Source organism: Pristiophorus japonicus, chromosome 7 (genome assembly GCF_044704955.1).
Source record: "Pristiophorus japonicus isolate sPriJap1 chromosome 7, sPriJap1.hap1, whole genome shotgun sequence".
NCBI lineage: Eukaryota > Metazoa > Chordata > Chondrichthyes > Pristiophoridae > Pristiophorus > Pristiophorus japonicus.
The window spans coordinates 40,652,414-40,676,919 of record NC_091983.1 but is presented as its reverse complement, the minus strand read 5'-3'; the positions used below and the strand labels follow the sequence as shown (position 1 = coordinate 40,676,919).

Below are 24,506 nucleotides of genomic sequence, written 5' to 3'. Positions count from 1 at the left end.
GAGCCTTCAGTTACCCTCTTCAAGCCCTGCTTGATGATTTTCACTGCTCTCTCTACCTGACCATTGGATGTTGGTTTAAACGGGGCAGATGTAACATGTTTGATCCCATTACGGATCATGAATTCTTTGAACTCAGCACTGATAAAACATGGCCCGTTGTCGCTCACCAGGACATCGGGCAGGCTGTGCGTGGCAAACATGGCCTGCAGGCTCTCAGTGGTGGCAGCGGACGTGCTTGCCGACGTTATTTCACATTCAATCCATTTGGAGTACACATCTACAACCACAAGGAACATTTTACCCAAGAATGGGACTGTATAGACGATATGGACCCTAGACCACAGTTTGGAGGGCCAAGACCATAAGCTTAGTGGCGCCTCCCAGGGTGCATTGCTTAGCTGCGAGCATGTGTTACATCTGTGCATGCAGGACTCTAAGTCCACATCGATACCGGGCCACCACACGTGGGATCTGGCTATCACTTTCATCATTACGATGCCTGGGTGGGTACTGTGGAGGTCATTGATGAAGGTGTCTCTGCCCTTCTTGGGGACCACTACTCGATTGCCCCACAGAAGGCAGTCTGCCTGTATAGACATTTCATCTTTGCGCCGCTGGAATGGCTTTATCTCTTCCTGCATTTCCACTGGGAAACTGGACCAGCTCCCGTGAAGCACACAGTTTTTCACTAGGCACAGTAAGGGCTCCTGGCTCGTCCAGGTTTTAATCTGCAGGGCTGTGATGGGTAATTGTTCACTCTCAAATGCTTCCATAACCATGACTAAATCTGCAGGCTGCGCCATTTCCACCCCCCATGGTGGGCAATGGCAGCCTGCTGAGAGCATCGGCGCAGTTTTCTGTGCCTGGCCTGTGGCGGATGGCGTAGTTATTTGCGGACAACGTGAGCGCCCATCTCTGGATGCGGGCCGTTGCAATAGTATTTATCCCCTTACTGTCGGAAAACAGGGATATAAGTGGCTTATGGTCAGTTTCCAATTCGAATTTTAGCCCAAACAGATATCGATGCAATTTCTTTACCCCATAGACACACGCTAACGCTTCTTTTAAAATCATGATGTAGGCTCTTTCAGCCTTAGACAGACTCCTGGATGCATAAACAACCGGTTGCAATTTCCCAAAATCATTAGCATGTTGCAATACACACTCGATGTCATATGACGACGCATCAGATGCTAGTACCAAACGCTTACATGGATCATGCAACACAAGCAATTTGTTTGAGCATAACAATTTTCTAGCTTTTACAAAGGCATTTTCTTGTCTTTTGCCCCAAACCCATTTGTCTCCTTTACGCAGCAAGGCATGCAGTGGTTCTAACAGTGTGCTGAGACCCGGTAAGAAGTTACCAAAGTAATTCAGGAGTCCGAGAAATGACCGCAGCTCTGTCACGTTCTGTGGCCTCGGTGCGTTCTCGATTGCCTCAGTCTTTGAATCGGTGGACCCGAGATGCCGTCTGCAGCGATCCTCCTCCCCAGGAACTCCACGTCAGGTGCCAGGAAAATGCACTTCGAACCCCACGCGGTTGAGTCGACTAAGAACCTCCTCCAGGTTCTGCAGATGCTCGACTGTGTTCCAACCTGTAACCAAGATGTCATCCAAGAAGATTGCCGTGCGCGGGACTGACTTCAGTAAGCTTTCCATGTTTCAGTGGAATATCGCCGCCGCTGATCGAATTCCAAACAGGCATCTATTATAAATGAAGAGACCTTTGTGCATGTTGATGCAGGTGAGGCCCTTCGATGATTCCCCGAGCTTCTGCGTCATCCAGCTTCATGAACATCTTTCCTCCCGCCAGCGTTGCAAAGAGGTCGTCAGCCTTTGGTAGTGGGTATTGGTCCTGCAAGGAGAAACGATTGATAATTACTTTGTAATCGTCACAGATTCTGACGGTGCTGTCTCCCTTAAGGACTGGGACAATCGGACCGGCCCACTCGTTAAATTCGATCGGTGAAATTATACCTCTCTTTGCAGCCAGTCTAGCTCGATCTCTAGCCCTTCTCTCATCATGTATGGTACTGCTCTCGCCTTGTGATGGATGGGTTGCGCCTCCGGAATTAGGTGGATCTGCGATTTTGCTCCTTGGAATTTTCCGATGCCTGGTTCGAACAGCGAAGGGAACTAATTTAAGACCTGGGCACACGAAGTGTCGTCAGCAGGCGATAGTGCTCGGAGGTCGTCCCAGTTCCAGCGTATCTTTCCCAGCCAACTCCTGCCGAGCAGCGTGGGACCAATGCCCGGTACCACCCAGAGTGGTAACTTGTGCATCGCTCCATCGTAGGAGACCTTTACGGTAGAACTGCCGATTACGGAAATCAGTTCCTTTGTGTAAGTTCTTAGTTTCATGCGAATTGCAGTTAAGACTGGCCTTGAGGCCTTGCTGCACCACAATTTTTCGAAAGTCTTTTTGCTCATGATGGACTGGCTCGTACCCGTGTCCAGCTCCATTGACAACGGGAGTCCATTTAGTTCAACATTCAGCATTATCGGGGGACAATTCGTGGTAAATGTGTGCACCCCATGTACCTCTGCCTCCTCGGTCTGAGGCTCTGGTTTGTCATGATCCACCGTGAATCTATCCTCCTCTGCAACATGGTGGTTTGCAGGATTAACAGGATTTGCAGATCGCCTGAACATACGTTGGAGGTGTCCCATTGTTCCACAGCCCTTGCAAATGTACCCTTTGAAGCGGCATGAATGGAAACGATGATCACCCTCGCAGTGCCAATAAGATGTTAATGGTCTTGCATTCATCACCCTTGATTGTGGACTCAGACATCTGCGGACGTGCAGCTCCAGGCATGTGTGACCTGCCCTGTACGTTACGATTTGAAAACAACATCACTTTGTTCACAGTACTTGTAGCAGCACTTGTGTGCTGAGAAATTTGTTTAGTATTGTCACTGGTGGCAATGAATGCCTGGGCTATCACTATGGCCTTACTCAAGATTGGGGTTTCTACAATCAAAAGTTTGCGAAGTATGATTTCATAGCCAATGCCAAGTATGAAAAAGTCTCTGAGCATGTGTTCCAAATGTCCCTCAAATTCACAATGTCCTGCAAGGCATCTTAGCTCAGCGACATAACTTGCCACTTCCTGACCTTCAGACCTTTTTGTAGGTGTAGAACCGATACCTCGCCATCAGAACGCTTTCCTTCGGGTTCAGATGCTCCCGGACCAGTGTGCACAAATCATTGTACGATTTCTCCGTGGGTTTTGCTGGAGTTAGCAGATTTTTCATGAGGCCGTACGTTGGTGCCCCGCAGACGGTGAGGAGAATCCCCCTTTGTTTGGCAGTGTTCTCTTCTCCATCCAGCTCGTTGGCTATCAAGTATTGATCAAGTCGATCCACAAAGGTTTCCCAATCATCTCCCTCCGAGAATTTCTCCAGGATGCCCACTGTTCTCTGCATCTTTGGGCTCACTATCTGTATCTCGTCGCAAGTTGTTATGTATGAAGAAAGAGTCAGACTGAATACTGTGAGCTCAAAGTTAAGCCTTAGTCTTTCATTGCAGGTCTCCAGAGAGCCTCTCCAACCTGTGAGGCCTCCTTAAATACCTGTGCTCCCAAGGGATTATGGGATCCCTTGGGATGCCAATGGATGAGCCCTCTGGTGGCTGTACAGAGTATATACAAGTTTACATATATAACAGTAAGATTCTTCTATCTTCAAAGTTTATGGCCACAAGCTATTCTTTCTGACTTGAGCTATATAAAGCAATATTATTTGAACATTATTATGAAAAATAAGACATTAATGTGTACTTATTTTATTAGTTGTAAAATTTCAGCTGTCTGGTTTTGCTGCACTGCAGAACAATAGCAACATTGCTCTGAAGGACAATCTGGTATCTCATTTTGATATTTTGGATTCCCTTCCAATAATCTTCTTGACATCAAATACTTGCAGCAGTCAGAGTCTGTAGTTTGAGAGATTTACAGCACCTTATAAAATCATTCTCATGGTAACTAGTTCATGCTGAAAGTTCCCTTTATTGAAGTTAAGTGAAATCAAATAGCGCACTCAAGCTACAGCACCTTTTTTTTAATAAAGATTTTCAGCAGTAGTTTATTTACTCAGTTTCTCTCATCCTCTTCCAACCCCACAACTATTTAACACCACTCCGAGATCATAAAAGCAATCAGAAAACAGTCTCCCATTATCAATGGCACGAAAGCTCCCCCAGCGTTTCACACGACAACATTTTTTGGTCGTGGATTTCCTCGGAGCCGCTCCCGCTCCGCTGCCGAAACTCCGTCGGATGTGCAGCGGGAACTCCCATTTTTACATGCAGCTCCGAGGAAATTCCCAGCCATGGTCTTTGATGGCCTGGGCTGGCGTCAGTCGCCCTGGTTGTTGTTGCTGCTCACTTTCCAATTCACAGCAGCTGCTTAGCCAGGGAACCCAGACTTCAGAGCAAATTGCACAATTCACGGCATCGCTTGCCGCAGAGTCGATGTTTGCCCAGAGCAGAGAGATTTCTAGAGACGGTCCTGCGACTCCAGTGCACTCACTAGGTTGATCCAGTTACACCACAGCTTTCTATAGATTACCGTAGACTGTCAGAGGCCTGGAGTTCCACAGTAATTGAGAAATCAATAAATAAAATTAATAAAACTGTAAAGTCCAATTTTTTTTTACTTAACACATTGATTACTTTGTTGATAGAGTTTGTGGATGTCTAATTACTATATTATTGACCATAGCTGATTCATACTGCAGCAGATCCTTAATGTCTAATTCTGTCTGGCAATGCTACTTTGTACAAGCTGAATAGACTGTTAAGTGCAGGACATCAACTTCTGTCTATATCTGTCGCCTTGCTATTATCTGTGTTTTTTGTTTGTTTTTTTGTGACTGCCTTTATAAATATTGCTTTCCGTTTGGATTTAGAGATTCAAAGATTGCATCATCTGAAAAAATGAGAATTGGTGGAAGCAGTGAACAGGTTTGGATGCAGATCTGTGAACCAACTGAGCGGGAGAAAGGCAAATACACGATGGAGATTTTTGATGGCAAAACCTCTTATAAACGGAATCTCGACCTTTCTGGAGATGGTAAGCCCCTCATTCAGTGTGATACTTCTGCTAAAGTCAGACAAATGTTAACAAATATCAATTGTGTGGATTCCTCTAGACTATCCTTAATAAAAGATTATTTAATATTTGGAATATAATTGAGAAGATTTGAGTTAACTATTTATAGTTCTTTTCAATAATATGTCAACTGCCTTGATAAAAATATAACACAACTTCATTTATGCCTAAAAAACATTTCCATTCCACTCTCAAAGTCACAGGTTTTTTTTAGGCTGGTTACATCCAAACTACAGGATTTTTCAAGAGAATTAGACTGGCTGATTAGTTTCTCAGAAACATTTGGGTTATCAGAAAAACATAGCATTAACAATGGAACCTTGAACCGTTGGATTTGGATATGTTTCTGAATTTGACCCAGTTCAGAGCAGTTTGGAATTGAATGTGCTTCAGCTCACTTGACCTTTTCTTCATTCAGTTATTTTTTTTCTCCCCCACCACCCCCATCTGTAGACCCCATCACATGGGCCCGTAATTTGCGCTCAGCGGCAATGTGACGGCGCTCACAGCTGTTCTCATGATATCCGTTGCGTAAACGTTAGGTTTTTCGACATGTAATTGATTGTAGTGCTGTGAAAAGGGGATCCCAAATGTAGAGCAGCATAACGTCATCAATCTGTCTCAGCAGCCAATCACATTGAAAAATTCTCAGACAGCAAACCATGAAATAAAATAGCACTTTAAAAAAAAATGTTACAGAAAGCAAAATAAAGATTGGGACATACACATGGGGTTAAGATAGAAGCTGAAATATCATGAAGAAACTTAAAAAAAATATTGTTTAAAAATAATGGCGAAATTTGACATCACTAATATAAAATTAGTTTTCAGGGCCAGAACGGTTGTTTAGCAGTCAATAAATCTTTTAAAACCCCAGTTACAATTATTCCAACAAGGCTTCGCATTTAACAGGGTGTTTAATGGCGATATTAGCACACAAAAGCTCAAGTTTTCATCAGTTTCACTGATTGTCGGCTATTTGAGGTGAGGGGCGGGGGGATGGTGGGTGAAGGTGGGGACACAGGTCAGCCTGTGCCAGAGCAGTAAATGACTGACCGCAACTTCAGGAGTTCCATGTTCAGTTGTAAATCGCGCTAAATCCTGACGCTGCAGTCAGTTTCAGAGGGGTAATTACGCCTGACACTGACAGTTCACCGTCATTACCCACTGCAAAATTCACGTAATGATCTGCCCTCAACCTGCTTGAGATGACTTGTGCTGATTTGAGTGCTAGGAGAGGCTCGAGAGTTGTACTAGGTGACTTGCTCTCTGATTTTCCTTTCCTCCCTTGCCTGGAGCCTGTTATGTATGCATGCTTGTATTGTTATATGATGTCTGTAACACTGAATGTATCTTACATTGTACACACCTTACCCGTACACCAGAGGGTGCTGCTGCTGGAGACCTAAGGGTTACCTGCACACTGCGGGTCATTACCAAAGGTGCCTACATACACAAAAGCTGGCGACGAGGTCATGAACTACACGCTTAGCATGTCGAATCTCAGTAACTTTCAGCAATTTACCGATGGGGAAGATCGGGATGCTTTTGGGGGAAGATTGGGATGCTTTTGTAGAAAGATTGGAACATTTCTTCATTGCCAATGACCTGGATGGAAACACACCGGCTACATGATCGAAAAAGCGCAGGGCCATCCTGCTTAGCAGTTGTGGGCCCACCATCCATTGTCTCGTCAGGGACTTGCTAGCCCCGGAGAAGACAACCACTAAGAGCTATGAGGAATTTGTAACACTAATAGGAGCAACTAAAACCAAAAGAAAGCATCCTCACAGCCAGGCATCGGTTCTACACTTACCAGCAACCCGAAGGCCAAGAAATTACTAAGTATGCTGCACACTTAAGAAGACGAGCTGCCCCTTGTGATTTTGGAGGCCACCTTAATGAAGCACTAAGGGATATATTTGTCATCGGAATCGGCCACGAGGACCTCCTACACAAATTGCTCTCTGCGGACATCCCAGTCACCTTGCAGGAAGCAATTCAAGTGAGCCAGGCCGACATGGTTTCGGCCGGCGACTCCAGGCGAATACTGATCCAGGACTCTAAACTAACGAACGCAGTGCACTGCATGACTACTTCTAAAGGCAGAAATGCTACACCAAGTCCCGCAACCCTGAGTCCACCACATGGGGCAAACAGGATCGCCCCGTGCTGGCACTGTGGAGGAAAACACAGGGCCCACCTGTGCCGCTATAAAAACTATACATGCAAAGGCTGCAAAGAAAAAGGGCACCTCGAGAGAATGTGCAGAAAAAGCTTTACTCCCCGCATCACTGAAGTGTTGGCTGATCGCCGGAGCTCCGACACAGATGAGGATGAAGTTGCTCAACCCCTGAAAGAAGAGTATGGAATTTACACCAGCTCCACCGAAAGTTCTCCGCGGATGATGAAAGTGGACATTGACGGGGTCCCAGTTTCGATGGAGATCGACACAGGGGCTCGACACACAGGCGAGCCAGTCTGTGATGATCCAAATGACCTTTGAAAAAATTTGGATGAATCCCGCCACTCAACCAAAACTGTCTCCTGTCCAAGCGAAGCTAGTCACCTACACCAAAGGTAAAATCCCGATTGTTGGCAGCGTAGACGTCCAGGTCTCCCAGGGCGGTGTGATGAACAAACTCCCCCTGTGGATCGTTGCCGGCGATGATCCCAGCTTCTGGGAAGGAATTGGATGAACCCGGTCCAAATCAGTCGAAGTGGCGACGGCCTCCAGGCTCCAGTAATCGACATCAAACATGGATCCATCGCTGCATCTAGAGATCCCACTGTCCAGCTCGACTGCACGCCGAAATCTCCAGGACCACACCATGGCGAAATCTCCAGCATCAAAAACCCAAACTTCTCCTTCTGGGCCGGGGCAGGATTCAAAGAGGCGAAAATCATCGAGAAAGGTAGACTCCCGACATCCATGGCCAAACCTAAGGAAGAAAAGACCACCACAGCCTATCTGGAAGAGAGCCAAAAGATGGCGGCTGCATCACGAGGAGAAGAACCTGCAATCAAAATGGCCGCGACCAGACCACGAGGGGCAGCATTGGAGGACCGACACATGGCACCGAGCGGCCAATCGGATTGGAAGGCTTCCTTAAAGGAGACCAGTAACCAAAAAAATTTAAAGGGACAGTTTCAACTTAAAGATGACAGGGACTTTAAAGCTAAAAATGCAGTAAAATGGTGCAAGAATGATAATGTAACCATGAATTGTGATGCTGGTGTAACTTATGTGAAAAATGAAATGAATGCTTGTGTAAGTAAGGTTAAGAACAAGCTTGTTATGTGTGATGATTATGACAGAGAGTTTGAAATGCCTAATTTAACCATGTCTGGTGAGACCATGATACCAAAAAGTGATGCAAATGCTGTTATTAACAATGTAAAGGCAGTTAATAATGTAGACTCGACTATGTATGACCAGAGCCGTGGTGTCATGTATACAGGTAGAACACTGTTAAAGGACACTGGGTTCTACAGGGACCATGCAAATGCTAGAGGAATCCTCCCGTGGGAGACCCCAGGTCCAGCTAGCTACCAGACCAATTAGCCTGGACCTTTGGAACAAATGTAATGCCCCAGGAAGGACACACACACACCCAGTGGGAGCAGACCCACTACAGGGGCAGTGGTCAATGGGCAGCACAGCCACCACCACTGGCAACCTGCCCCAGACCAGCCCTACATCTCCTGGCCACGAGGGCCAACACCAGGAGTGAGAGGCCAATACCCTACAGCTTTCCTGGCAAACCCTGGGATGACCAGACTCTCATCCCAATTGGAGGACAAGGAGCCCACACAGTCCTGTGGCCCTGCCCACCACCACACAACTACCCACATCTCAGAGTATGCACCCTACCCACTGCTGCAATGGCTACCCCACTGAGGGATCCCACAACAGTGGTACCCACATGGTCTGTGTGTGAAACATAGAAACATAGAAACATAGAAAATAGGTGCAGGAGTAGGCCATTCGGCCCTTCGAGCCTGCACCACTGTTCAATAAGATCATGGTTGATCATTCACCTCAGTACCCCTTTCCTGCTTTCTCTCCATATCCCTTGATTCTTTTAGCCGTAAGGGCCATATCTAACTCCCTCTTGAATATATCCAATGAACTGGCATCAACAAATCTCTGCGGAAGGGAATTCCACAGGTTAACCACTCTCTGAGTGAAGAAGTTTCTCCTCATCTCAGTCCTAAATGGCTTACCCCTTATCTGGTTCTGGACTTCCCCAACATCGGGAACATTCTTCCTGCATCTAACCTGTCCAGTCACGTCAGAATTTTATATATTTTGTTGAGATCCCCTTTCACCCTTCTAAATTCCAGTGAATACAGGCCCAGTCGATCCAGTCTCCCCTCATATGTCAGTCCTGCCATCCCGGGAATCAGTCTGGTGAACCTTCGCTGCACTCCCTCAATAGCAAGAACGTCTTTCCTCAGATTAGGAGACCAAAACTGAACACAATATCCTAGGTGAGGCCTCACTAAGGTCCTGTACAACTGCAGTAAGACCTCCCTGCTCCTATACTCAAACCCCCTAGCTATGAAGGCCAACATACCATTTGCCTTCTTCACCGCCTGCTGTACCTACATGCCAACTTTCAATGACTGATGAACCATGACACCCAGGTCTCGTTGCACCACCCCTTTTCCTAATCTGCCGTCATTCAGATAATATTCTGCCTTCGTGTTTTTGCCCCCAAAGTGGATAACCTCACATTTATCCACATTATACTGCATCTGCCATGCATTTGCCCACTCACCTAACCTGTCCAAGTCACCCTGCAGCCTCTCAGCATCCTCCTCACAGCTCACACCGCCACCCAGCTTAATGTCATCTGCAAACTTGGAGATATTCCACTCAATTTCTTCATCTAAATCATTAATGTATATTGTAAATAGCTGGGGTACCAGCACTGAGCCCTGTGGCACCCCACTCGTCACTGCCTGCCATTCTGAAAAGGATCCGTTTATCCCGACTCTCTGCTTCCTGTCTGCCAATCAGTTCTCTATCCACGTCAGTACATTACCCCCAATACCATGTGCTTTAATTTTGCACACAAATCTCTTGTGTGGGACCTTGTCAAAAGCCGTTTGAAAGTCCAAATACACCACATCCACTGGTTCTCTTTTGTCTACTCTACTAGTTACATCCTCAAAAAATTCTAGAAGACTTGTCAAGCATGATTTCCCTTTCATAAATCCATGCTGACTTGGACCGATCCTGTCACTGCTTTTCAAATGCACTGTTATTTCATCTTTAATAATTGATTCCAACATTTTCCCCACTACTGATGTCAGGCTAACCGGTCTATAATTACCCGTTTTCTCTCTTCCTCCTTTCTTAAAGGGGGGAAATATATGAGGCCAACCTCAAGTACAGGGGTCACACCTGGCACCCACACAACCCTCACCAGAACCTCATATAGCCCACTATTGATCACTTCCCCAGGTCATTACAATAAGGACTTGAAAAATGCTTAGCGGGGAGTGTTGTTATGTATGCATGCTTGTATTGTTATATTATGTCTGTACACACCTTACCTGTACACCAGAGGGTGCTGCTGCTGGAGACCTAAGGGTTACCTGCACACTGCAGGTAACCCAGTATGAAAGGGAGCTCACAGCTTGATGTCCTCACTCAAGGAGCTGCAAATAAAGGACTACAGTCTACACTTGCATGCAGTATTCTCTAGCACAGATAACATGAGCACTAGCCCACTGCTCTATCAAGCCATAATCAATCACATCAAAGGTTTGATGGCTCAAATGTGGTGGGTTGCTGTCTTCGGAACATAGGAGCAGGAGTAGACTATTCAAACGCTCGAGTCTGTTCCGGCATTCAATTAGATTGTGGCTGATCTGTATCTTAACTCCATCTGGAGCTCGGCAGTTCAAGGGAGATGTCAGGAAGCACCTCTTCACAAAAGGGGCGGTGGAAATTTTTTAAAAAGCAATCGGTTTTTAATTACTTTCATTGAATTGTTGGTTTAATCAATTCTGACCCATTTGTCTTGCAGTTCAAGTGGTTCGGAGTCCTTGGCAGACCTTAGCTGGCTATGTATTCGAGTCTCTAGAATTCCATTAAGTATACAGTGTCACTGGCACACTGGCAAGAACGTATCTGCGGTCAGGATTGGCACGAGTGGCCAGACATCTAATGAAGGGGGTTCCAAATATCCTTGAGAGTTCTTCCATATTCCCGCCATAACTCTGGCAGAACCCTCTGGAAAGCAGCAGACACCAAGTTGTGCAGGGTCGCCACCATGTTTGGGATTTTCTGTTGACCTTGAAAGGGTAGAACCTTTGCCCCTGTGTCAGCTGTGGCTCAGTGGATAGCACATTCACCTCTGAGTCAGAAGGTTGAGAGTTTAAACCCACTCCAGGGACTTGAGCACATAAAATTAGGCTGACACTCCAGAGCAGTGCTGAGGGAGTGCTGCACTGTCGCAGGTGCCGCCTTTCAGATGAGACGTTAATCTGGGGCCCCGTCTGCTCTCTCAGATGGACATAAAAGATCCCACGGCACTATTCCAAAGAGCAGGGGAGTTATCCTCGGTGTGCTGGCCAATACTTTTCCCTCAATCAACATATCAAAAACAGTTTATCTGGTCATCATCACATCGCTGTTTGTGGGAGCCTGCTGTCCGCAAATTGGTTGTCATGTTTCCCACATTACAACAGTGACTACACTTCAAAAGTACTTCATTGGCTGTAAAGTGCTTGAGATGTCCGGTAGACATGAAAGGCGCTAAATAAAAGCAAGTCCTTTTTTTCTTTCCCGCCCCTTACAAGACAAATGATGTGAGGGGGCGGCCCCGGGGCAGAGCTGGGGATGGAGCCATCTATGGAGGGTGTTCTCACTCCACCAGCTCAGCTGGGACCTGATGGTGGAAACTGTCATGTATGTAACCAGCATACTACTGTAATCCTTATACAATTGTAACCCTCATGTAATCACTACATACTGTACATACTTACTAGAAATGCACACCTTGACCACAGGGGGTGTACTTGTGGGAGACATACCTTACCTAGAGATTCAGGTATATAAGGGGAGGTCCCTCGCAGGGCCAGCACTCCTTGGTCCAGGTAATAAAGGTGAAGGTCACAGAGTGACTGTGTCTGCAGTACGTGCCTCGTGTGATTATGTTTAAGAGTTCAGGACTCAACACCTGGCGACGGGAAACGGGAATCACTGAACTCAGAGGATGGCCACTGATCGCTCAGAGGAACGTGTGGGTGAAGACTGGGACGATTTTGTGGAGAGACTCCAGCAGACCTTTGTCACGAAGGACTGGCTGGGAGAGGATGTGGCTGACAAGCGGAGGGCGCATCTACTAACAAGCTGTGAGACAAAAACGTATGCACTGATGAAGGACCTGCTCGCACCCCATAAACCGGCCGACAAGTCTTTTGAAGAGCTCAGCCAGCTGATCAGCGAACACTTAAAACCGGCGAGCAGCATACACATGGCCCGGCACCGGTTCTGCACACATCGACGTCGGGAAGGGCAAAACATCTCAGACTTCGTGGCAGACTTGCGGCGCTTGGCCAGCCTCTAAGTTCTCAGACGCCTGCAGAGGGGAGATGTTAAGGGATTTTTTCATTGAGGGCATTGGCCATGCCAGGATCTTTAGGAAGCTCATAGAGACCAAGGACTTAACTCTAGAAGGGGCAGCATTGATAGCTCAAACTTTCATAGCGGGGGAAGCAGAGACCAAGCTAATTTACGCGAGTAGTCCTGGGTCCAACGTGGTAACGGACCAAGGAAGTAACGTGATAAACGCAGCTCAAGATCTCGTAGTCAGGCAAAGGCATTTTGAAACTGCAGCAGTCAGACAAAGGCATTTTGAAACTGCAGCAGTCAGACAAAGGCATTTTGAAACTGCCCAAGCTGAAACCAACTCTAAGGTGGGCCCCCGACAGGGACAATGGAGAGGGGAGCGGCAATTCACGCCATCAAGGGGACCATTAACACCCACCATCAGAGTGTTTAGAAACAACCAAGGGAACAATCAGGGGGGATGCCTGCCAACAGTCCTTTTGTGAACAACGATCTCAGCCAATGCTGGAGATGCAGGGGCAGACATTATGCGAAAAGCTGCAAATTTCAGCAGTTCGTCTGTAGGAATTGTAATGCCAGAGGACATGTGGCTAGGGTTTGCAAACAGCCGGTAGCGAGGCTAATCTATGAAATAGAGGAATTAGGCGAGAGGCTTACAGTGCAGGACAATGCCTGGGGTAAAGCCATGGATGCTGAAGTTCAGCGGGTTCATGTGGCTGACGTCCACAGCTCATACACCAAAATGCCACCCATGATGATGAAAGTTTTATTGAATGGCATCTTGTGCACATGGAGCTGGACACGGGAGCTAGCCAGTCCCTCATGAATGCACAACAATTTGAGAAACTATGGCCACACAGAGCTAGCAGGCCCAAACTGGAACGAATTAATACGTAGCTACGGACGTACACCCAAGAGATCATTCCAGTGCTAGGCAGTGCAAACGTGGTGGTAATACACAATGGGTCATAGAACCGGCTACCACTCTGGATTGTTCCGGGAAATGGCCCTGCACTTTTGGGAAGGTGCTGGCTAGCTGAGATGAATTCGAAATGGGGGATGTGCACGCCATTTCATCTGTGGAGCGAAGCTCATGCTCACAGGTACTACAAAAATTCGGGTCACTGTTTCAACCCGGTGTCGGAACATTCAAGGGCACAAAAGTAGTTATACGCATCACCCCGGATGCCAGACCAGTGCACCACAAAGTCAGAGCGGTGCCGTACGTGATGCATGAGAAAATAGAGAGTGAACTGGACAGGCTGCTCAGAGAGGGCATCATTTAGCCCATTGAATTCAGTGACTGGGCAAGTCCCACTGTTTCTGTCTTTAAAGCGGACAGCTTGGTTAAGATCTGTGGTGACTACAAAGCCACCATCAAACAGGTGTCCCTGCAGGACCAATACCCGCTCCCGAGGGCGGAGGACCTTTTTGCCACGCTGGCAGGTGGCAAGCTGTTCACTAAATTGGACCTCACTTCGGCCTACATGACTCAGGAACTGGCTGAAGAATCCAAGCTTCTGACCACCATCACGACGCACAAGGGTTTATTCATCTACAACAGGTATCCTTTTGGCATCCATTTGGCGGCCGCCATCTTTCAGAGGAACATGGAAAGCTTGCTGAAATCCATTCCCGGCACAATCGTATTCTAGGACAACATCCTAATAACGGGTCGAGACACCGAGGATCACCTCCACAACCTGGCGGAGGTGCTACGCCGACTGGATCGGGTAGACCTGCGGCTGAAGAAGGCCAAGTGTGTGTTTTTGGCCCCAGAGGTCGCATTTTTGGGCAGGAGGGTTGCCGCAGATGGGATCCGGCCTACCGAATCCAAAACGGAGGCGACCGGACGTGCGCCCCGGCCCGGCAACACATCGGAGTTGCGATCGTTCCTGGGACTTTTGAACTATTTCGGGAACGTCCTGCCGAACTTAAGCACATTGTTGGAGCCGTTACACGTGCTCCTGCGTAAGGGTTGCGAATGGTTTTGGGGGGACTATCAAGTACGGGCTTTCAACAGGGCGCGGAACCTGCTTTGTTCTAACAAACTGTTAACGTTGTATGACCCCTGTAAAAAAACTAGTTTTAACATGCGATGTATCATCATACGGGGTTGGGTGTGTGTTGCAGCAGGGTAATGGAGACGGACAACTCCAACCGGTACTTATGCCTTCAGGTCGCTCTCCCAGGCAGAGCGTGGGTACAGCATGGTCGAAAAGGAAGCACTCGCTTGCGTTTATGATGTGAAAAGAATGCACCAGTACCTTTTCTGCAGACCGTTCGAGTTAGAAACGGACCACAAGCCATTAACTTCTCTGTTGTCCGACAGCAAGGCGGTCAATGCAAATGTGTCAGCTCGCATACGGTGATGGGCTCTCACGCTGGCTGCGTATGACTACACCATACAGCACCGGCCAGGTACCGAAAACTGCGCTGACGCGCTCAGCAGGCTCCCACTGGCCACCACTGAGGGGGCGGCGGAGCAAAGCGCTGAGATGGTCATGGCCATTGAGGCTTTTGACACCGCAGGCTCCCCCATCACAGCCCGCCAGATCAAACTCTGGACCAACAGGGACCCCCTCCTATCCATGATAAAGAAATGTGTCCTGACGGGGGATTGGGCGCCCACGCACGGGGCGTGCCCCGAGGAGGTCAGACCATTTCAGCGACGGATGGATGAGCTCTCCATCCAAGCCGACTGCCTGCTATGGGTCAACCGAGTGGTCATGCCCCAGAAGGGGAGGGAAGCATTCATCAGGGAACTCCACAGCGAGCACCCTGGCATTGTGTCAATGAATCCATTGCCCGGTCACATGTATGGTGGCTGGGAATTGACTCAGACCTGGAACACTGGGTTCGCAGGTGCACGACGTGTGCCCAGCTGGGCAACGCCCCCAGGGAGACCCCGCTCAGCCCGTGGCCCTGGCCCACCAAGCCTTGGTCACGCATTCACGTGGACTATGCGGGCCCGTTCATGAGAAAAATGTTCTTGATAATTGTCGATGCATACTCGAAATGGATCGAGTGCATCATATTAAACTCGTGCCCGACATCCATCACCGTGGAGAGCCTGCACATGGTTTTCACGACCCATGGCTTACCAGACATTCTGGTCAGCGACAATGGCCCGTGTTTCACTAGCCATGAATTCCAGGAGTTTATGTCGGGTAATGGCATCAAACATGTCCGGACGGCGCCGTTCAAGCCGGCTTCCAATGGCCAGGCGGAACGTGCGGTCCAAGTCGTAAAGCAAGGCATCCAAGGACCCTCTCTGCAGTACCGACTATCGCGCCTCCTGCTGGCCTATAGGTCCCGGCCGCACTCGCTCACGGGAGTTCCAGCTCCTCATGAAACGTATGCTCAAAACGCGGCTGTCCCTCATCCACCCAACCCTGGCAGACATTGTTGAGGGCAAGCGCCAGTCCCAAACCGAGTGCCACGATCGTAACTCAAGGGAGAGGTGTATAGATGATCCGGTATTTGTACTTAACCATGCATTGGGACCCAAGTGGCTGGAGGGCACCGTAATTGGTAAAGAGGGAAACAGGGTCATAGTGGTCAGACTCAATAATGGGCAGATATGCCGCAAACACTTGCATCAAGTAAAGAAAAGGTTCAGCATAGACACCGATGAACATGAAGAAGAGCATGAGATGTCAACCACACCACTGCCAGTGGACGAGCAACAAGGACAATCACCAGCATGCACAGTCCCTGCGGCCAGCCCGACAGGCCGAATCACCTCAGGTGACAGAAACGCATGCCAAGGCTCAGCCACCAGAGCCTCAGCTGCGGCGCTCCACGAGAGAGCGTCGACCACCTGATAGACTTAACCTTTGAGTCAAAAAGACGTGAGGGGGGAGGTGATGTCATGTATGTAACCAGCATACTACTGTAACCCTTATACAATTGTAACCCTCATGTAACCACTACATACTGTACGTACTTACTAGAAATGCACACCTTGACCACAGGGGGTGTACTTGTGGGAGACACTCCTTACCTAGAGATTCAGGTATATAAGGGGAGGTCCCTCGCAGGGCCAGCACTCCTTGGTCCAGGTAATAAAGGTGAAGGTCACAGAGTGACTGTGTCTGCAGTACGTGCCTCGTGTGATCATGTTTAAGAGTTAAGGACTCAATAGAAGCGGACTTACCTGGCAAGGGCAGTGGTCCGAACCCTTGACAAAATCGGATATTTATAACATGTAATGGATTAGCCCTCTTGCATAAGAGGACTGAAAAAGGGAAGCTAGTTAGAGTCTTGGGGAAAAAGTGGGGGCTAGGTGACCCACCCTAGTGGCATGGGATCAGGCTGGTGCCTGTGATCTGCCCGTAGTGGCACAGGTACCCGCTGGATTCCTGTAAATGAGGTAACCTCCCTCTCTGTTGGGAACAGCGCTGGAGGGCATCACCGGGCATGATCCCATAAACACCATAAGAATATAAGAACATAAGAATTAGGAACAGAAGTAGGCCATCTAGCCCCTCGAGCCTGCTCCGCCATTCAACAAGATCATGGCTGATCTGGCAGTGGACTCAGCTCCACTTATCCGCCCGCTCCCCGTAACCCTTAACTCCCTTATTGGTTAAAAATCTATCTATCTGTGACTTGAATACATTCAACGAGCTAGCCTCAACTGCTTCCTTGGGGAGAGAATTCCACAGATTCACAACCCTCTGGGAGAAGAAATTCCTTCTCAACTCGCTTTTAAATTGGCTCCCCCAGTATTTTGAGGTTGTGCCCCCTAGTTCTAGTCTCCCCGACCAGTGGAAACAACCTCTCTGGTTGTGATTGGTGATTGTCCTTGTTGTTCGTCCACTGGCAGTGGTGTGGTTGACATCTCATGCTCTTCTTCATGTTCATCGGTGTCTATGCTGAACCTTTTCTTTACTTGATACAAGTGTTTGCGGCATATCTGCCCATTATTGAGTCTGACCACTATGACCCTGTTTCCCTCTTTACCAATTACGGTGCCCTCCAGCCACTTGGGACCCAATGCATGGTTAAGTACAAATACCGGATCATCCAGGATTTGGGGAGTCAGGGTGTCTGACCGTCTTCAACCCAATTTTCTTTTATCTGGCATTGTAATCAATATTTGTGAAACTGCAATGAAGAGGAATTCATTCCTAAGGTGTTTTACTTGTCTCTTTCTTTATAGTTCCCTGCATACACTAGTGAAGGGAATCTGCGCAGCAGTACCTGAGGGGGACTAATAGTTCTGGCCTCAGGTGGCTTTTTATTGATTTTGAGAGTGGTCTGAAGCACTGATTTCAATTCCTTTATATAGCATCTTCCACGTTGTCAGGTTATATCAAAGTGCTTTACGGCCAATTAATTACTTTTGAAATGTGATCACTGTTTTTTTGGTGACTCAGTTTAACATCTCATCCAAAAGACAGCAGCTCCGACAATACAGCACTCCCTTAGCACTACACTGAAGTGTCAGCCTAGATTATGTGCTCAAGTCACTGGCAAGGGCTTGAACCCTTGGCCTTTAGATTAGGAGGCAAGAGCACTGCCACTGGGCCAAACTAGCACTACAATGTAGAGCCCTGAAATGCAGACTTGCTGCCCTCATTAATAAAGTCATTCGAGCATCTCCGAGCGCAAATTAAGATTCAAAATGGCAAGTCCCCATAGGAGGAGAATGAAAAGAGGCCATTAAGCTATCGAGCTTGTTTTCCCCATGGACCATGTACAATGGAGTTTATACTGGACTCTACTAATTAATATCCTGAGGAAAGTTTACCCTGGCCCACAAAAGTAAATTCACTAAAACTTCAGAATATCTATCAAACCTCTCAAACCTGATCTCTTGGCTTCCTTGCCATGACATTTCGATGTGATTCACTAAATTGAAACTAGGAGGTTTAGATCTGCATTTTACTCAGTACAGTATTGGACAATATTGTTGTGGTAAAGTAAGTAAAATGGGCCTAGGAGACCACCCCCCCACCCCACCGAATCTCTACCCCATAATCAGGCCCCTCAAATTCCCCGCTCCCACCACACCCGCCCCATTACTTCCAGTAGGGATCTCAGCTGTCCATACTTTGACTGCCCCACTACATTTAAATGACAGTGAAGGGGGGAGGGGGTGCTTGAGAAACTGACTCAATTACGTTCTACCATAGTACCACTGACCCACTTTAAGACTAGTACGGGGTGGCAATGCTGAGTCTGCAGCGGTGTGGAGGACACCATAGTACCACTGACCCACTTTAAGATGGAGTATAATGTTGGAAAGTGTGAAGTCATGCACTTTGGTAGAAAAAAATCAAAGAGCAAGTTATTATTTAAATGGAGAAAGATTGCAAAGTGCCGCAGTACAGCGGGACCTGGGGGTACTTGTGCATGAAACACAAAATGATAGTATGCAGGTACAGCAAGTGATCAGGAAGGCCAATGGTATCTTGGCCTTTATTGCAAAGGGGATGGAGTATAAAAGCGGGGAAGTCTTGCTACAGCTATATAAGGTATTGGTGAGCCCACACCTGGAATACTGCGTGCAGTTTTGGTTTCCATATTTACGAAAGGATATACTTGCTTTGGAGGCAGTTCAGAGAAGGTTCACCAGGTTGATTCCGGGGATGAGGGGATTGACTTATGAGGAAAGGTTGAGTAGGTTGGTCCTCTACTCATTGGAATTCAGAAGAATGAGAGGTGATCTTATCGAAACGTATAAGATTATGAGGGGGCTTGACAAGGTGGATGCAGAGAGGATGTTTCTACTGATGGGGGAGACTAGAACTAGAGGGCATGATCTGAGAGTAAGGGGCCACCCATTTAAAACCGAGATGAGGAGGAATTTCTTCTCTGAGGGTTGTAAATCTGTGGAATTTGCTGCCTCAGAGAGCTATGGAAGCTGGGACATAGAATAAATTTAAGACAGAAATAGACAGTTTCTTGAACGATAAGGGGATAAGGGGTTATGGGGAGCAGGCGGGGAAGTGGAGCTGAGTCCATGATCAGATCAGCCATGACCTTATTGAATGGCGGAGCAGGCTCGAGGGGCCGTATAGCCTACTCCTGCTCCTATTTCTTATGTTCTTATGTAACTTCAACGAAGGAGGGAGAAGACCTAGTCCTGACCACCTCTCCCTCTCCTATGCCCACCTAACGCTTGAGCCTCTGCTTCCTTTCATTGTCGCTCCTGATCCTTTCTGCTGCTGCAGCAAGTGCCCAGTTACAGCACTACAGTATTTGCCTCTGTTGAATTAGCAGCCTCCCTCTACAGCATAGAGATCTCAATGGGTACCTTCACTGCACATATAATTGGCCGTGAGCCATCATCATAGGCAGTCCCTCGGAATCGAGGCAGACTTGCTTCCACTCTTAAAATGAGTCCTTAGGTGGCTGAACAGTCTAATACGTGAACCACAGTCCCTGTCACAGGTGGGACAGACAGTCATTGAGGGTAAAGAAGGATGGAGCAGGTTTGCTGCATGCTCTTTGCGCTGCCTGCGCTTGATTTCTGCATGCTCTCGGCGACGAGACTCGAGGTGCTCAGCACCCTCCTGGATGCACTTCCTCCACTTAGGACGGTGTTTGGCCAGGGACTCCCAGGTGTCAGGTGCTACCAAGCTCATGGTCTACAGGGCTGTAGTAATACCCGCCCTCCTGTATGGCTCAGAGACATGGACCCTGTACAGCAGACACGTCAAGTCGCTGGAGAAATACCACCAACAATGTCTCCGTAAGATCCTACAAATCCCCTGGGAGGACAGACGCACCAACATTAGCGTCATCAACCAGGCCAACATCCCCAGCATTGAAGCACTGACCACACTTGATCAGCTCCGCTGGGCAGGCCACATTGTCCGCATGCCAGACACGAGACTCCCAAAGCGCAACTCCTAAGCTAGTACAGTAGGTTATAGTCACCACTGAATTAGACTGGCTGGCTGAAATTTCCAGTTCCGATGGCAATACCGCCCGGAGGGAAAATCCAACCCTCCTCCTTTTGAATAATACATGTTGTGGGGTTTGGACGTGCTTCCTCTGCTTTTCTTTATCTTTTAAACTGTTTGTGAAGATATCCTCCCTCTGTTTTGTTGGGCTTCACATTGTTACAAGTTTGATGACGTGTACTTGAACACACTATTAAACACGGGGCAGGAGGCAGTAAAGGCTTTCCATGTACAGGATGGGAATGTACAGGATGGCCTTGCAGAATCGTGGGACTTCCCACCACTGGCTGATCTTTGAACGTTGTGGGGTGGTGTCGCCCCCAAGATGCCAGAGCAGGGGCCTAGTGTGATTTTTGCGCTTGTTACAATTATTCTTGTGGTTTGCTCTGAAGGAACAGTTTCTGCCATCAGAATTGAAACGGTAGGGTGGAGTTAGGGGAGGAAGAGGGTTCATCGCAGAGGTTGCTATAGTGCATTGTGAGAGGCAAATGGTAACAAAAGTCCTGCAATAACTGGTCCAAGTTGGTTGAGTTTCACTATAATGTGACACATGTTATGTGTCAGAATAATCTAGGGCAGTTTTTTATAAGTCAGTTTCTTATAAATCATTTATTTGTTAGTGAAGTTAATAATTGTACCTGAATGTTTATTATATGTGTACTTGTGTAAGCTTTGATATGTGCGTGTAGGGACACTACTATACGCTAATTTTAAAAATCTCTCTTTATTTGCTTTGCAGTTTATTCTGAGGCATTTACTGAGTTCCAGAGGCTGAAGTAAGTTTCCATGTGGTGTATATATATTTCATTTCAGATTGTGCAATTTCAAAATGCTCTTTAAAAAGGAATTATTGCATACAATTCAATTTCTCCATGTATTCTGTTCATTAACTTTTGTCTTTGTCATCTGAAAATATGATGACATTAATATTACAAAAGTCCTTGAGTTTTAAAGATGTCGCTTTATTAAATTACGTTTTCTAATTCTCATTTTCAGAGCTGCAGCGTTCGCAGAGAAGAGTAAGTACTGAGTTTGATTTTCCTATTTATTAAAAGCATTATTTCAATTGATGCCAAGCTCTTCATAAATAATAATACAAAAAACAGATGGTTAAGATTTATTTGACTTATTTAGGTTAACATTGATTTTCCTATTATAGATCGTGGCAAAGTAATCGGAGGGTTGCCAGATGTGGTAACTATAATGGAAGGCAAGGTAAGACAAATGCATGATCAAAATCAGATTTCAGTGCTTCGGTGTTATTTGCTATCTTCACTCTAAAAGGATTATTAAAAATGCTACTTTACATTTAATGCCTCTATGGCCTCACCCCTCCCCATCACTGTAACCGCCTCTAGCCTAAAACCCTACAAAAGCTTTGCATTCCTCCAAATCTGGCCTCTTATGCATCCCATATTTCCTTCACCCCGCCTTTGGCAGCTGTGCCTTCAGCTGTCTAGGTCCTAACGTCTAGAATTCCCTCCCTAAACTTCTCCGCATCTCCATCTCTCTCTCTCTCTCTCTCTCTCTCTCTCCACCTTGAAGACACTCTTAAAACATACCTTGTCACATGTCCCACCATCTACTTATGTGGCTTGATGTCAAATTTTGTCTGGCAACGCTCCTATGAAACATCTTGGTATGTTTTGCTACATTAAAGGCGCTATATAAATACAAGTTGTTAAAAATGCTGCTTCACACTGCAGACGTCACACTTTCTTCAGGTGCCAAACAATCTTTAAACCCTGGTTGTTTCTAAGCTGCATCCTAAAACTTCCAAGCATATTGCCAACTACAAACTTCCCTAACTAACTAGTGGGATTAAAGAGACCGTGGCAGTGTGAATACAAGTTAGCTAAGGGACAGAAAGGAGACAGTAGTGGTGAACAGTTGTTTTTCAGACTGAAGGGAAGTACACAGTAGTGTTCTCTAGGGGCCGGTGTTAGACCCACTGCTCTTTTTGATATAAATGACCTGGACTTGGGTATACAGGGCATTATTTCAATGTTTGCAGATGATATAAAACTCAGAAACGTAGTAACAGACTTTAAGAGGATATAGGCAGACTGGTGAAATGGGAAGACACATGGCAGGTGCAATTTAATGCAGAGAAGTGTGAAGTGATGTATTTTGGCAGTTAGAATGAGGAGAGGCAATATAAACTAAATGGTACAAATTAAAAGGGGGTGCAATAACAGCAAGACCTGGAGACCAATCTTTGAAGGTGGCAGAACAAGTTGAGAAGGCTGTTTAAAAAAAAGTATACGGGATACTTGGCTTTGTAAACAGAGGCATACAGTACAAATGCAAGGAAGTAATGCTAAACCTTTATTAAACACTCGTTAGGCTTCAGCATGAGTATTGTGTTCAATTATTGGCATCACACTTTAGGAAGGATGTCAAGGCCTTGGCGAGGGTGTAGAAGAGATTTACTAGAATGGTACCAAGGATGAGGAATTTCAATTATGTAAAGAGACTGGAGAAGCTGGGTTTGTTCTCCTTAGAGTAGAGAAGGTTAAGGGGAGATTTAAGAAGTGTTGAAAATCATAAAAGGTCTTGATAGAGTAAATAAGGAGAAACTATTTGCAATTGCAAAATGGTCAGTAACCAGAGGACACAGATTTAAGGTACAAAAGCAAAATACTGCAGATGCTGGAAATCTGAAATAAAAACAGAAAATGCTGGAAATACTCACCAGGTCAGGCAGCATCTGGGAAGAGGGAAACAAAGTTAACGTTTCAGGTTGATGACCTTTTGTCAGAACTGTGACTTTTGTGTTGCGATGAAATGTCATCAACCTAAAATATTTCTCTCGCCACAAATGCTGCCTGACCTGCTGAATATTTCCAGATTTAAGGTAAGAACATAAGAAATAGGAGCAGGAGTAGTCCATACGGCCTCTCGAACCTGCTCCGCCATTCAATAAGATCATGGCTGATCTGATCATGGACTCAGCTCCACTTCCCTGCCCGCTCTCCATAACGCCTTATTCCCTTATCGTTTAAGAAACTCTCTATTTTTGTCTTAAATTTATTCAATGTCCCAGCTTCCACAGCTCTCTGAGGCAGCAAATTCCACAGATCCACAACCCTCTGAGAGAAGAAATTTCTCCTCATCTCAGTTTTAAATGGGCGGCCCCTTATTCTAAGATTATGCCCTCTAATTCTAGTCTCCCCTATCAGTGGAAACATCCTCTCTACATCCACCTTGTCAAGCCCCCTCATAATCTTATACGTTTTGATAAGATCACCTCTCATTCTTCTGAATTCCAATGAGTAGAGGCCAACCTACTCAACCTTTCCTCATAAGTCAACTTCCTCATCCCCGGAATCAATCTAGTGAACCTTCTGTGAACTGCCTCCAAAGCAAGTATATCCTTTCGTAATTATGGAAACCACAACTGCACGCAGTATTCCAGGTGTGGCCTCACCAATACCCTGTACAACTGTAGCAAGACTTCCCTGCTTTTATACTCCATCCCCTTTGCAATAAAGGTCAAGATTCCATTGGCCTTCCTGATCACTTGCTGTGCCTGCATACTAACCTTTTGTGTTTCATGCACAAGTACCCCCAGGTCCCGCTGTACAGGTCCCGCTGTACTGCAGGACTTTGCAATCTTTCTCCATTTAAATAATAACTTGCTCTTTGATTTTTTTTCTGCCAAAGTGCATGACCTCACACTTTCCAACATTATACTCCATCTGCCAAATTTTTGCCCACTCACTTAGCCTGGCTAAGTCTTTTGCAGATTTTTTGTGTCATCCTCACACATTGCTTTTCCTCCCATCTTTGTATTGTCAGCAAACTTGACTACATTACACTCGGTCCCTTCTTCCAAGTCGTTAATATAGATTGTAAATAGTTGGGGTCCCAGCACTGATCC

General features: G+C 46.7%; 1 protein-coding gene across 2 annotated transcripts in view; it reads left to right on the top strand.

Moving 5' to 3' along the window:
* Nucleotides 1-24,506, top strand: part of myom2b (myomesin 2b) — a 194,373-nt gene that overhangs the window by 131,801 nt on the left and 38,066 nt on the right. For both annotated transcript variants that reach the window (XM_070884915.1, XM_070884914.1), the window contains exons 33-36: nt 4,914-5,077; nt 21,363-21,399; nt 21,620-21,642; nt 21,783-21,838. In XM_070884915.1, coding sequence (XP_070741016.1) covers nt 4,914-5,077; nt 21,363-21,399; nt 21,620-21,642; nt 21,783-21,838 — 280 coding nt within the window. The remainder of the gene's footprint in view (nt 1-4,913; nt 5,078-21,362; nt 21,400-21,619; nt 21,643-21,782; nt 21,839-24,506) is intronic.